The sequence below is a fragment of the Schistocerca nitens genome, chromosome 3 (assembly GCF_023898315.1).
Source record: "Schistocerca nitens isolate TAMUIC-IGC-003100 chromosome 3, iqSchNite1.1, whole genome shotgun sequence".
NCBI lineage: Eukaryota > Metazoa > Arthropoda > Insecta > Orthoptera > Acrididae > Schistocerca > Schistocerca nitens.
Window position 1 is genome coordinate 534,774,960 of NC_064616.1, and position 15,269 is coordinate 534,790,228.

General features: G+C 41.0%; 1 protein-coding gene across 1 annotated transcript in view; it reads left to right on the top strand.

Moving 5' to 3' along the window:
* Window positions 1-15,269, top strand: part of LOC126248451 (solute carrier family 41 member 1-like) — a 330,662-nt gene that overhangs the window by 177,397 nt on the left and 137,996 nt on the right. The window contains exon 3 of the mRNA XM_049949442.1: window positions 8,753-8,929. Within this exon, the coding sequence (XP_049805399.1) occupies window positions 8,753-8,929 (177 nt within the window). The remainder of the gene's footprint in view (window positions 1-8,752; window positions 8,930-15,269) is intronic.

Below are 15,269 nucleotides of genomic sequence, written 5' to 3' on the forward strand. Positions count from 1 at the left end.
AAGCAGCAGTCTGCGGCTGTATGTTGATGATGCTGTGGTGTATGGGAAGCTGTCGTCGTTGAGTGACTGTAGGATGATACGAGATGAATTAGATAAAAATTCTAGTTGGTGTGATGAATGGCAGCTATCTTTAAACGTAGAAAAATTTAAGTTAATGCAGATGAGTAGGAAAAACACACCCATAATGTTCGAATATGGCATTAGTAGTGAGCCAAGCGCAACGCTGCAAAGCGATATGAAATGTGATGAGCATGTAGGGATTGTAATAGGGAAGGTGAATGGGCTACTCCGGTTTATTGGGAGAATTTTAGGAAAGCGTGGTTTATCTGTAGAGGAGACTGCATGTAGGACTTTACTGCTACCCATTGTTGAGCACTGTTCGAGTATTTGGGATCCGCGCCACTTCAGATTAAAGGAAGACGTCGAAGTAATTCAGGGCGGGCTGCTATACTCGTTGCCAGTAGATTTGAAGAACACCCTAATATTACAGAGAGGCTTCGGGAACACAAATGGGAAACACTGGAGGGAAGGCGACTTTCTTTTCGAGGAGCACTACTGAAAACCGGCATTTGAGGCTGACTGCAGAACTATTCTACTGCCACCAATGTACATTTCGAGTAAGAACACAAAGATAAGATTAGAAGCATTAGGGCTCGTATCGAGACATATAGACGGTAGTTTTTCCTCGCCCTACTTGCGACTGGAACAGGAAAGTAAATGACTAATACTCCGCCACGCACCATATGATGGCTTGTGGAGGTATGTAGATGCAAATGGTTCCTTTGAAAGGGCGCGGCCGAGCTGGCAATACACGAACGGTTTTCCTCGACGGCCACGAATATTTCAGGCGGGTTTTTAAGGGTAGTCCTCGTCCGTGCGTTAGTCGAGACACGACCTTCAGACCGTTACCCGCAGTTGGGGAACCGCCGATCGGGCCTCTCAGCAGATACACACATAGCAGATCTCAGCGACAGGCCTCCTTCAGCCGAGTCCGTCAGTTTCTGGCGAGCCCGTGGCTGACAGGATACTCCGGCGCAACGGTGCGGTCACGTCTGCTGCCCAACAACCTTTCTCAAACTATTTTAATAAAATGATTCGATAAAAAATATATTTTTACGTCAGTTATAGCTTTATATGTCAGCTTTATGATGAAGAGCCTATCATTTCGCTAATGCTCATAGTTGGTGTTATATTTCGCATATAATTAAACACTCGGCGTACAATTCGAAAAGCTTGCAATAAAAAATAAGAGTCACGATTAATTTGCGATTGGTGCATATTAGACCATATATTTCTGCGTATGAAAGATGACTGGGTGTTGTGTGATGTCCTTAGGTTAGTTAGGTTTAAGTAGTTCTAAGTTCTAGGGGACTGATGACCACAGATGTTAAGTCCCATAGTGCTCAGAGCCATTTGAACCATTTTTTTTCGTATGAAATTAAGTTAACATATTGAATTTTTGTGTAGACTTGGGAGGGGGTCTCTATCCATCTTCGATCTCGAGAGAATTGAAAAAATTCCGAGATATCGAAACTAAGTTTTGGCAAATGACAGCACATAAAGAGAAATGTATTTTTCCATGTGGTACACTAGCGGAACTCTTTTACCAACTGTGATATACGAGTAACTGCCGACTTTTGCAATGGAATGAAGTTATTTTTTAAGATTCGTCGGTAACTGGTGAAATTAGGGATAGTGGAGTTTTGTAGGAAGTTAGCGAAGAAATTACATATTAATATTTATCCGGAGAATGGACTTTTGCATAAGCTTTTGACCTGAATTGTCCTCAGTTCCTCTTTTAATAAATCACTGCCTCAGGATTGTGTCGCATTTGCACTTCGTTGGGATCTATCAAGGTGACAGTGTTAAACTCCGCTCAGTCCTGACAAAAGAAGTAAAATTTAACATGGCACCTATGATGAATGTGTGGTTTTCCGATTACAGCAAGTTTTAGTTGGTATAGGTCTAGCAAAAATGACCACAATGAAAAACTTATACGATTATACCGTGAAGTAGCTTGTTTGTGAAAACTGACACATGAACATTACATAAAGAATAATGTAAACGAATATGGCGTGAGGCCGCATTGCTCGAGCTTGGAGGCAGCATGTATAAGTTCGCAAAAATATCGGACGTTCTGGTATTCTACATGACTTACTTCATAGTGTTTAAATTTCAAGTAATAAGGCTTCAACATTGCCTCCAAAACATGTTGTAAATGCCTATCAAGTCAGTATTTACTGTCAAGCTATAATTGGTCCTGGTTGGTTACTGTATCAACTAAAATGTTGCACACGAAAGCAGCCAGAAATTTATCAGTCTGACCCGAATGATTTTCAAATCTCATACAGTAACTAAACCACATCTATACGCGAGTTCAGTGAGCTTCTTATAAAGAAGTGCTCGCCAAAATGTTCAGAGATATTCTCGAAACACGCCGTATTGAGTTTTAAGTATGACAAGAAAGTTCACACATCAATAACTTTCAAACTTCGTCAATTAATATTTCCAAACTTTTACCAAAACCTCAATACTGTAGTCGCTTCATAAATACGATAAAAGAGCCAACATAGCGTAAAATTTTCTTCATCTTAAAAAGAATTTGCATAGAGCTATTCCACATTGATCTGAACGGTAAGATGTTTCCCGAGCGACTCCTAGAGACACTGAACTGTAATACAAAACACTACACAAAGCGCGGAAAAACCTTCACTCCTGTCGGCTGATGATTTAAGCAGTCAGAAAAGATTCAGCCCCCAAATACTCGAGGGAACCCCTAACTCATTCAATATGACTACAGAAAGAAATTTGTAAAATAAATTCTTAATTTACGAACCAAGGTTAATTCAAATAAAATAAAATACGACTTATTCCCGAATATGAAATACTAACTGATTTAATAGCATTTCTTCTGGTTGTCTTTATACAAAGGTTTGTACACTAGACATAGGCTACATAATCTCATGTGTGCACAAGAACTTTCCCATGCGTACATTTTACATAGTTTTTATCAAAATAAAACAGCCACACTTTACTTATGTCCTCCATTCACTCTCTCACGCTCTCCACAACATTCACACAACAAAATATAATTTAATATTAATTCTGAAATGATTAATTTTACGTCAGCAAGCTTCTGTATCGAAATCAAAGAAATTTCTAGAGAAACAAATTATTTGAATTGATCTTCCTGTTTATGGTTTCTTGTGAGATAGTAAGTGAATACATTACAAGCTTTAGCTCTGCTTCGTAGTACCAGAAAAGTTATTAACGGTTTTAGGTAAAATTTTATATGTTCGAAAGTATTGAAGGTAATGAACTGAGATTTTTACAGCACAGTTGTATTATCATTACTAGTTGGTATACGGAGTACGCAAAAGATCGAATAAAATTTAATACTATTTCTTGAGATTCGTAGTGAGTGTGCATAATGATATCATACGCACAGTAGCCAACTCACGCTGCACAAGCGGACAGCTCACGCTACACAAGCGACCAGAGAAGCTCTGCTGATGTGAGGGGGAAAAAACTGCTCTACTCCCGGCTTTACGGCAAGTCACACTACAAGATCTCTTACTTGACTGCAAGAAGTAAAGACTAGGGATTATTTGCTACGTTACACTTCATAGCAAAGCCGGATCTTAATGGTGTGTGTAATGCGGTATTAGCAATAATAGCTCCCTGTCTTAACAACAGAAGACGGTTCGTCTCAGTAAAAGTGAGCCACGTTCAGGTCCTTTCCCTTCTGCTACTGTGTACATACGAATGTTCCTGGTTTTTACAGTAACAAACTCCATGTTTGGTAGCAACAGCGTACAGCTGAGAGCTAAACGTCACTGCCCTTCCTAGTATGGCTCGCAACAACAGTAATTTACGACATTTTACTCCCCCTTAATTAGTGTGGAGGCTTTTCTCTCGGGAGTGGGGACCGCTGTTCCCGCGTTTTTATTCATTCTGTATCTCACTCTAACCTGTGTGAATCCACTGGCGGCCGAGCGGTTCTAGGCGCTTCAGTTTGGAACCACGCGACCGCTACGGTCGCAGGTTCGAATGCTGCCTCGGGAATGGATGTGTGTGATGTCCTTAGGTTAGTTAGGTTTAAGTAGTTCTAAGTTATATGAGACTGATGACCTCAGATCTTAAGTCCCATAGTGCTCAGAGCCAATCCACTGGCGTTTCTGTTCTCATGAGCAAGGAGCATGCTTGCTGCACATACTAAGACGTACTTGTTTGTGACTGTGGTGCCTTACAACAGCGTCTAGACAGTGTATAACAGATAATTCTCTGAACTGAAACCCTCATCCTGGAACAGTTAAGTTGCCCATCGCATTCGTAGTTCGCAAGCGTCTTTCATTAATGATTACCTCCTAAACCTAACCGCTACCATCTATGGTAGCCACCTGCCTAATGTCTCTGGTTTTTTGTCTTGAAGTGCCCTCACTGGATTCCTACAGCCTCAAGCTTAACTATGACATAGTTTATAAAGTCGTCAGTACATGACAACATGTCAACCATTTTTGCAAACAGATTTCATTAGTCTCTTATCTCTTGTGCAGACGTAGAGATACAGTTGGTAATGTATTATGCAAACAACCATAAGAAATTGTAATTTGTTTAGAGTCGGATGTTAACATCAGCATTTGTTGCCCTTTACAGGTTTTGTGACAAACAGTGGCGCCGACTTATAAAAAATACTTGGGGGGGGGGGGCATACGGGGGTCTTGCCCCAGGAAATTTTCTAAATTTTAAATGAAAAATAGTGAGTTTAAAAGTTTTTTTAAGCATTTTAGAGTCATATGATCAACATCAGAACGCCGAAAACTGGACTCTCGATAACTCGACACTCCGGGAAACTCGATAAGCCTGAAACATTTTTTTGGCTTCGAAAAAAGAAACAAAACATAAACACGCACAGTATTTTTCTAAAAAGCTAACTTAATTTACAGTAATAATAATGCTTATAGACTATTGCAGAGCAGTGAATATATAGCTCTGAAAAGATTGAAATTGTATTTAAATAAATCCTAAACAATGATTAAAAGAATAAAACATAAAATATTGCTGTCGCACCGTAATAGCACTTTGATTAATAAGTGAAATAGCTAATTTAAGCTTACTTTGAATAAGGCTCAGGGCTCATTAAATAAAAACAATATCTCAAAGTTAATGCTTTAATAGAGTTAATAAAGTTAATACAGTATGCCTGATACTTTCAGTCAAAAAGTAAGTAAATAATGGGTTTTAATTGGGTCTTACACCCTAAAAACATGTAAGTATTTGAAAATAACTAATTCAGTACTATAGTATTGTAGTAATACGTACTAAACTTGCAGTAATATTTCGAAACTAATAATTTAACATTATGTATGTATGTAATTCTCAATTTTATAAAGATTTTTAATATTGCCCTAAATGCCATTATTAGGGCTAGAGTGTCTATAGATAGGTGCAAATGTCGACCGTCTGACTGGATTACTGAATATGTAGTCGTTGATGAGTGGTCGGATATCCAATTCATCCAAAACATCTGGGTGGGCATGAAGAACAGCCAAGTTGTTCAATCGCTTCTGTCCCATTGTTGATCCGATATATGACGTCAGACGTCTAAGGTCGCTAAATGACCGTTCTGCTGTTGCTGTCGTGATTGGAACTACTGGGGAAGCTTAATGCACTTCACTGCTTCGCATAATATTTCTCCAACTGCAGGCCCTTGTGTAACATACTTTCTTACATCAAGCATGTTTTTTAAGACCAGTTGTTTTTTATTAGCGATATCGGCTAACATATTCAAGGGTAGGCGCGGTCTCTCGATGTCTAGATCATTTTTGGAAAACTCAGTTGATTTTTCTAAATTTGTTTCACCTCTGTTTACTAAAAGCAAGCGCTCTTGTTCAACTGCAATGACCTGTGTGAGTCCAGTTGAAGCAAACCGCTCAGTAACGGAAGATTGCACCGTTTCACAAACTTCAATGTAAATAACTTCGTTGTATTCCTTTGGGGTTTTGAAAGTGTGCGGTGAGCTGGCTTCGTTGTTTTCATACTTAGTTGGTATACGTCGATTCCGAGGAAGCGAGGGATCATCAACTTGTGAAGGTTTTTCTTTTAAACACAATTCCCAAAAGTGTTCAAAACTATGAAGCCTTCTATTCAATATACTAATCAAGCCCTCATATATTCTTTCCAGATCAGCAACACTCATATGAGAGCATTGAATTTTTTCACTGACATCCTCTACTGGATTCACTGCATGGTTCAAATGGTTCAAATGGCTCTGAGCGCTATGGGACTCAACTTCTGAGGTCATTAGTCCCCTAGAACTTAGAACTAGTTAAACCTAACTAACCTAAGGACATCACAAACATCCATGCCCGAGGCAGGATTCGAACCTGCGACCGCAGCGGTCTTGCGGTTCCAGACTGCAGCGCCTTTAACCGCACGGCCACTTCGGCCGGCTCACTGCATGGCAAATAAGACGTAAAAAGAAATAAGTCTTGAATTGTAACATTGACTCAAGGTCGCCTGCATATTTGTAACTTGCCTCTGTTTTGTCCTCTGCAGAATTTTTCAAAAAACTCTAGAAGTTCTTCAAAGTTTTTTCAACATTCTGAAGATACTTGAAGTTCGCATAATCCATCGAGTCGGGCAAAGGTGTCGTAGACCAGCTTGGTAGTTGGCGCTCTCACAGCGTATGCTTCTGAAAAGTCCCATCCTTTTGCTGGATTCCCTTACGGTGTTTATTAAGTCCTTGGCTAAAGCCATAATATCCCTCATAGACGTAAGATGGCGGAGACCGTCTACAACTCCCAAGTCTAAATTGTGACCAGTGCAGTGCACATAATTTGCTTTTGGTTGTATATCCAAAACTACGTTTCTTAGTCCTTTGAACTTACCTCTCATATCTCTCATATTCGAGGCACCATCAAAGCACTAACCTCTTAAGTTATCCACTGACAAATCAAGACGAGCAAAAACGTGTTTTAAAGTACTAAACAGAGTTTGTGATTCCTTGTAGGGGGTCTCGTATAAGCCAATAAAGTCTTCATTGTCGATTATGAATCATCGACAGTATGAATACAAAATGACGCTTGTTCGTGAATCGAAGAATCACTTGTTTCGTCAACTATAATAGAATAATGTTCAGTCTTCTTGATTGAAGCCAATACCTTTCTCAACACAGACTTTCCTAGTAGATCAATGATCTCGTTTTGCATATCGAGGGACGTCCACTTATACCTCGAACGCCCTAACCAATCTTTAAAGTCAGGTATTTCATTCTTTTGGAGTTCCAACAATTGAAAGAAACTTGAGTTTACATCTTCGTGCCCTCTAATTGCTAGTCCTTGTCGCCATAGAAATTGCACGGTAGTAGAAATTATCTCAATAGCTAAACGACCTTTCTTCATATCACTACCTAATTGTTAATTCAATTGGTAGGCCACACTTCGGTTAGTGACAGAATTTAGTTTCAGAACACCTTCTTTATGCGTAAACGTATTTTCATGAAGACGGAATTTTTCCAGAGCCTTTTCCCAGTTGAAAACCCTCCGGAAGGAAATGCATCTTCTTTTTTTGGAGAATATTGTAATAGATTTTTAACATCTGCCTCTTTGCAGGTTTTGCAAAAAACTTTTTCCCTAGATGCTTCATATTCTAGCCATCGATCAACCAAGACTTCTGAAATGATCTTCCCTTACCGGATTGTCCAGGTTTCGGCTGTAAACGGTTCTCACCTGAAGACGACGAAGCAATTGACTACACAATAAGGTTGACTTGCAGTAAAATCAACTTCCAAGAACGTCTTTTTGGTAACAAATTTATCCATTGCAAACTTAATTCACAATACACTAAGAGACTGAAGTAAACGAATAAAATATAGTCATATAAAATTGTCCACTAGACACTAAAGTCGGAACACTAAACACGTCTGCAGTATGCACTGAACTATCCACACTGAATGACTGCGACAGCAGGGTGGGCTTTATATAGTCGCGGGCCGTAATGTCTCGAAGCGTCAAGGCGACGTGAAGGTGCTTCTGCTCCAGTCCTTTGATGTACCGCGACCGCAGCACTGGCACGCCGGAGGTTCGCGCACCGAGTCAAATTCTAAGTGCGCCCACAGCACCGTAACACTATCACGATTCACACCACTCGTTTCCCGTTAACCTGCTTACTACCATAATAATTATTTGTCTTAACTCATTACTGAATGTATTTTAAAAGGTAACTATCGTCAAACAAGGAAAATAAAAAATTCCAACTTAATTTTGTGATTTTACAAAGCATAATATAACTAATAATTTTCTTAAATATTGGAGGGGCTCTGCCCCCCCCCCCTCCAAACGACTTTTTGAGCGGTCTCGGCCCCCCTTCAGGCCTCATGGAGTCGGCGCTTATGATGACAAATCAAGTTGTTGTGGACTCCTTAAATACTATCATTACATGATCGCTTAATGCAATATATTTTCACGCATTACTAGACTTCTTAGCCTACAGTAATACAATTTGCGATTGGACTTGTTAAGTCATATATTCTGGTATACACTAAGGAAGAAAACCAAAATAGGATCGAAAATAGCGAGCAAAACATTATATTTTGGAATCTAACTGTTGAAATAATGACACAGAGTAGGCGTCAATGTGCATATACATAGTAATAAATAAATAGTATATCTTAATAATATGTGTAAATTTTCAAACAAATGTAGAATGTTCAAATGGAGACACTGAATTTTTTCTATATCTTCACTTATAGGAATGGAAAGCCTTCAAACATTCTGAAATAGTTGTACTGGTACCTGCACTGCTTGGACTCAAGGGAAATCTGGAAATGACACTAGCGTCCCGCCTATCAACTGAGGCAAATCTGGGACATCTGAAAGAGCGCAGAGAAAAGTGGTCAATAATCTTGGGGAATTTAGCACTTGTGCAAGTAAGTACTTTTATTTAAAATGTGCATTATCCCAGTCTCACTGCTGTCTGATTAACAACCCGATCCAAAACGAATATAGCTAATACAAATATGCTGTATATATCTGCTTATTTTTGACACTCGCTAATAATGGGAGAACTCTAAGTATGTATCATCTCTTTATCTTTAAATTTTTAAACTTTTCTTTCTTAAACTTTAATATTCTTATTTAGTTTGTAGTTATTTGTGATATATTTTTCTGTATAGTATTCTGAAGAACGGCACTAGGTACCTGAAATTGGTAAAGAAATAAAGCTTCTTTTGTGCAAGTGGTTGCTGATTTTTTCAATGAATACACTTACTGCTGCTGAAGACGGATATAGTACTAAATGTAATTATGATTTGTTCGGTTTGTTACCCCAATCAGCTTTGTTTCTGTAAAAATACCTTCATAGAAATGAAAGTGACTGTAATACGCAATCAGTCTAACGTGGAAGGATCCAGCTTCTCGTAGGAGCCTGTGTACAGAAACAGGTACTGGGGTGAGGCAGCCGTCTCTGCAAGAACAGCTTACTCTGACGTCGTTGTGCCGCTCTTCCGCTGTATACAGAGAAACCACACACGACACCTACTCTTATTCACTAAATCGGTTGCTGGAAAAACAAACCCCAGACATAACCGATCAGAGCTAAATGCAGGTTTGGTAGCATAGATTTTAGTGGGCATTACCTTTTTTAACAGTACCGTGAGTAAATGCAACAACTTTGCTCCCAGATAAGACCGAGAGCACATGCTGTCGACAATTGCACTCCTGCCAGTCTTGAGCGATGCCAATTGAATCCAGCTCTGTTTCCTAAGTCTCTGGCCTGTGTGGCCGTGCGGTTCTAGGCGCTTCAGTCTGGAACCGCGTGACCGCTACGGTCGCAGGTTCGAATCCTGCCTCGGGCTTGGATGTGTGTGATGTCCTTAGGTTAGTTAGGTTTAAGTAGTTGTGAGTTCTAGGGGACTGATGACCTCAGAAGTTAAGTCCCATAGTGCTCAGAGCCATTTTGAACCTAAGTCTCTCTCCCATCTGTCAGCTGGTTATCCTCTCGATCTTTTTTAGTTCACTGAACTCCAATTTAGTATCTGTTTTGACCATCTGCCATACTTCCTACGGTCGACATGACTAGTCCACTACCATTTCAAAGTATGTATTCTTTCCATTATGTCACTAACCTTTGTTGTATGTCTGATAGTTACTGCCTGCTTTCTGTCTTTCTATGTGTAGCCTAACATTGATCTTTCCATTCCTCTTCGAGATACTCTGAATTTTCCAACAACGAACACATTTAATGTCCATGTCTCACAGACCTAAGTCATTAGTGGTAGTCTACATCAGTCAAAAACTGCTGTCTTCAGCGCAGCTAACATCTCAGACTTAAAAACTGAAGAATGTCTCCCTTAAGCTTGCCAACCAAATTTAATACATAGACATATTTCTAGTTTCGAGTCCCCTTTCATATCTGCAAGTTGAGCCAGAAAGACATGTTGTGTAACACTTTGTAGTTGTCTACTTCCAGCATCTACAGCGCGGTGACAAAAGTCATGGGGTACCTCCCAATATGTGTCGGACCACCTTTTGCTCGCCGTAGTGCAGCAACTCGACGTGGCATGGACTTAACAAGTCGTTCGAAGTACCCTGAGCCATGCTGCCTATATAGCCATCCATAACTGCGAACGTGTTGCCGGTGTAGGATATTGTGCAGGATATAACCTCTCGATTATATCCCATAAATGTTCAATGGGATTCGTGTCGGGCAATCTGGGTGGCCAACTCATTCGCTCGAATTGTACAGAATTTTCTGCAAACCAATCACCAAAAATTGTGACCACTGACATGACATCGTTGTTTGGAAACAAGAAGCCTATCAAGGCTGCAGATAGTCTCCAAGTAGCCCAACATAACCATTTCCAGTCATCAATGGTCGGTTCAGTAGGACCAGAAGATCCAGTCCCTTCCATGTAAACACAGACCACACCATTATGGAGCCACCAACAGCTTGCACAGTGCCTTGTTGACATCTTAGGTCCATGGCTTCGTGGTGTCTGCGCGACACTCGAACCCTACCATCAGCTCGTACCAAGTGAAATCAGGACTCATCTGAACAAGTCACGGTTTTGCAGTCGCCTAGCGTCCAACCGACATGGTCACAAGCCCAAGAGAGACGCTGAAGGCGATTTCGTGCTCCTAGCGAAGGCACTCGCATCGGCCGTCTGCTGCCATAGCCCATTAACGCCATATTTCACCTCGCTGTCCTAACGGATACATTCGTCGTACGTCCCACATTGATTTCTACAGTTCTTTCATACAGTGTTGCTTGTCTGTTAGCACTGAGAACGCTACGCACACGCCACTGCTGTTGATCGTTAAGTGAAGGCCGTCGGCGACTGCGTTGGCCGTGGTGAGAGGCAATGCCTGAAGGTTCAAATGGCTCTGAGCACTATGGGACTCAACATCTGTGGTCATCAGTCCCCTAGAACTTAGAACTACTTAAACCTAACTAACCTAAGGACATCACACACATCCATGCCCGAGGCAGGATTCGAACCTGCAATGCCTGAAGTTTGGTATTCTCGGCACGCTCTTGACACTGTTGCTTTCGGAACATTGAATTCCCTAACGATATCCGACATGGAACGTCCCGTGCGTCTAGCTCCAACTACCATTCCGCGTTCGAAGTCTGTTAAATTCCGTTGAGCGGCCATAATCACGTCGGAAATCTCTTCGCGTGAATCACCTAATGAATCACTTGAGTACAACTGACAACTCCGCAGAGGCAATACCTTTGTACACCTTGCGTACGTGGTACTCCTGTCAATTGAATATGTGCATATCACTATCCCATGACTTTTCTCACCTCAGTCATGTCCAGTATCCATTCATTCCTCAAGATGTTGGTTTTGTCATTTTAGAGCGACTTCAAATCAGAGTAACGGAAGTTTCCTAACTAATATTTGAAATTCTTGTATACTATTTGCTAACAGAACAATATTATCACCGGCCGGAGTGGCTGAGCGGTTCTAGGCGCTACAGTCTGTAACCGCGCTACGGTCGCAGGTTCGAATCCTGCCTCGGGCATGGATGTGTGTGATGTCCTTAGGTTAGTTAGGTTTAAGTAGTTCTAAGTTTTAGGGGACTGATGACCTCAGATGTTAAGTCCCATAGTGCTCAGAGCCATTTGAACCATTTTGAACAATATTATCAGCAAATCTCAGCTTATTTGATCTCTTTCTTGGAACTTGGATTCCCACTATTTTCCAAAATAATTTAGACCTAGATTTTTCTACGACTATTAAAAATAGTTCTGGAGACATAGAATAACCTTATATTAAACCTTTCAACAAAACTCGCAAACGCTGTGGAGGTTTCGTATATGTCATACGAGATTTTAGTACAACACTGATTTACGCCTTGTTCTTCACAGCCTCCAACACAGTTGGGTGAGTGATCGAATCGAATGCCTTTCCCATATTAGGTTTGAGGAACACTTCCTTATGGCCTGCGGCATTCGAATATACATCAGCTACATGACTCTCAGAGGACAACTTCATCATATCAAATTAATATCAATATTAATTTGATATTAGTAAACTGCAGGAGTATCCATGGTACGGTCGCGGAACTAGTATCGCTTGTGACAGTTGATAATTCCCACATAATTTTGGGAACAGACTGCTGGCTGAAACCGGAAATGAATAGCAGTAGATCCTAATATCATACTGGAATATACAGGGTGTTTATAAACCCTTACATGTGAAAAGGGTACATAACTTACAGAAATGTTTGATACAGCACAGAATGCAGTATATCTTCAAGTTTTATTCCCCACTGATAGTTCCCGGCGTTCCCGTTAGGTTGGATGCGCGAATGAGTCATTGCAACAGTCATCAAGGACTCATATGATGGTGTACAGCATGCACGGTGTTATTTATGCTTTCATGAATCCAAATCTGCTACTGCAGCTCAGATACAATTAAGGACTAAACCATCACCTCAGAGACAAATTGTTTTTAACTGGTATAATCATTTCATCTAAACTGACTGATTATCACATAGGGTCGGCAAGCAGTCTCTGGCTCAGCAGTTGAACAAGTTCAGCAGTCTACTAACATTTGCAGTCCGTGGACAGCTTAGAGCTGGATATGACTACTGTTACAATTTGGAAGGTGTCACGGAAAAGCCTGTCATTCAAACTCTGCATGTTGGAACTGTTGCAAGCTTTAACAGAAAATGATATAGGAAAACGAACTGAGTTTTGTGTAGCAATGTTTAACAAAATGCAGACTGTAGATTATTTTCTTAATTAAATTGTGTTCAGTGACGAAGCCACCTTCCACACCTGCGATAAAGTGAACCGACATAAGCCCGCATCTCGTGGTCGTGCGGTAGCATTCTCGCTTCCGACGCCCGGGTTCCCGGGTTCGATTCCCGGCGGGGTCAGGGATTTTCTCTGCCTCGTGATGGCTGGGTGTTGTGTGTGATGTCCTTAGGTTAGTTAGGTTTCAGTAGTTCTAAGTTCTAGGGGACTGATGACCATAGATGTTAAGTCCCATAGTGCTCAGAGCCATTTGAACCATTTTGAACCGGCATAATGTTCGGATATGAAGTGAGCAGAACCACATCATGTAGCCAACGGAACTCGCCTGACGTAAATGGTTTTCGCGCTGTAAGATGTAACAAGATTTACGGTCCTTTCTCTTTTGCCGAGTCAGCTGTGACTGGCATATCGTACCTGGATATGATTGAATATTATCTAATGCCTCAGTTACAACAGAATATGGGTACAGCATTTATTTTCCAGCAAGACGGTGCGCCACCATATTACCGTCGTCGTCGCGTATCTTCGTAGGATTCAAATGGTTCAAATGGCTCTGAGCACTATGGGACTTAACTTCTGAGGTCATCAGTACCCTAGAACTTAGAACTACTTAAACCTAACTAACCTAAGGACATCACACACATCCATGCCCGAGGCAGGATTCGAACCTGCGACCATAACGATCTCCGTAGGAATGTGCCGACTTGGACTGGACGTGATACAACAATATCCTGGCCACCACGTTCACCTGATTTAACCCTAGCGGTCTTCTGTGTATGGGGTTACATTAAAGACATGGTGTTTGTTTGGACTCTGCTACTCACTCCAACTGCCATCTAGTGGCAGCTTCAAATTCGGCAGGTCAGATTGTCCAGTATAGTCTGCTCCCTGTCGGAAGAATTTGCAACCTACGTGCGGAAGTGGAGCTCCCCGGTCCTTTGTCCACGCAGGTAGGATTAGCCGTTGTAACGGCCGAGCAGCAGGGGTGGGCCAAACGGTTATTCTGGAGTAACCGTTATCACAGTTCCAGTTATTCTTTGATAACCGTTATCGTTAACCGTTATTAATAACTGCCAAGTTATTTTTCGCTAGCGAATACCGAATACTCCGACAGTTAAATAACGACATAGTTGGAATCCATCAGTTTAGTTATCAGTATAACTGCGAGTAGTGTGAAATAGCAGGAATGTCGTATGAATCGTGTCATAACCTTAGCTTATTAACTCCGGGTACATTTTAGTTGATGTTAGAACGATTATTAGTGTTTCATATTATATGTTTGTAGGTTATCGGTCGCTATTAGAAATATTATCTTCGCAGCTGCGACAGAAAGTACGCGGAACTTCGCCAAATCACTGTTTAAGTAAAATGTTAACAACGTGCGTTTTTAAGTTGGTTGGTTGGTTGGTTTGGGGAAGGAGACCAGACAGCGTGGTCATCGGTCTCATCGGATTAGGGAAGGATGGGGAAGGACGTCGGCCGTGCCCTTTCAGAGGAACCATCCCGGCATTTGCCTGGAGTGATGTAGGGAAATCACGGAAAACCTAAATCAGGATGGCCGGACGCGGGATTGAACCGTCGTCCTCCCGAATGCGAGTGTTTTTAAGTATGAAGTAATATGTAAACTGAGTACTGTAGGTTAAATTCGAAGCTTAATTTCTTGTGCTGCTCACATAATAGAATAAAGTGTACAGCCTTGTAATAAAACAAAAAATATACGTAATGTGACAGATTCGTTTACTCCTGTGCTGTAAAAGCTAGTCCTATTGGGGAAAGTGTGAGTACGCTAATCCAACTTTTATGTCAGATTTGCAAACTGCTCGATTTCTCCAGCGACAGCATGTTTATAACATATGAAGACATGCAGATCGAAAAGGTTGACAGTGTTACATTTCTGGGACTACAACTCGATAATAAATTCAGTTGGGAAGGGCATACCACATTTTTTCATTCTATTATTTCATAAGGGAGCATATTCTGTGGTAACTTATCAAACGTAG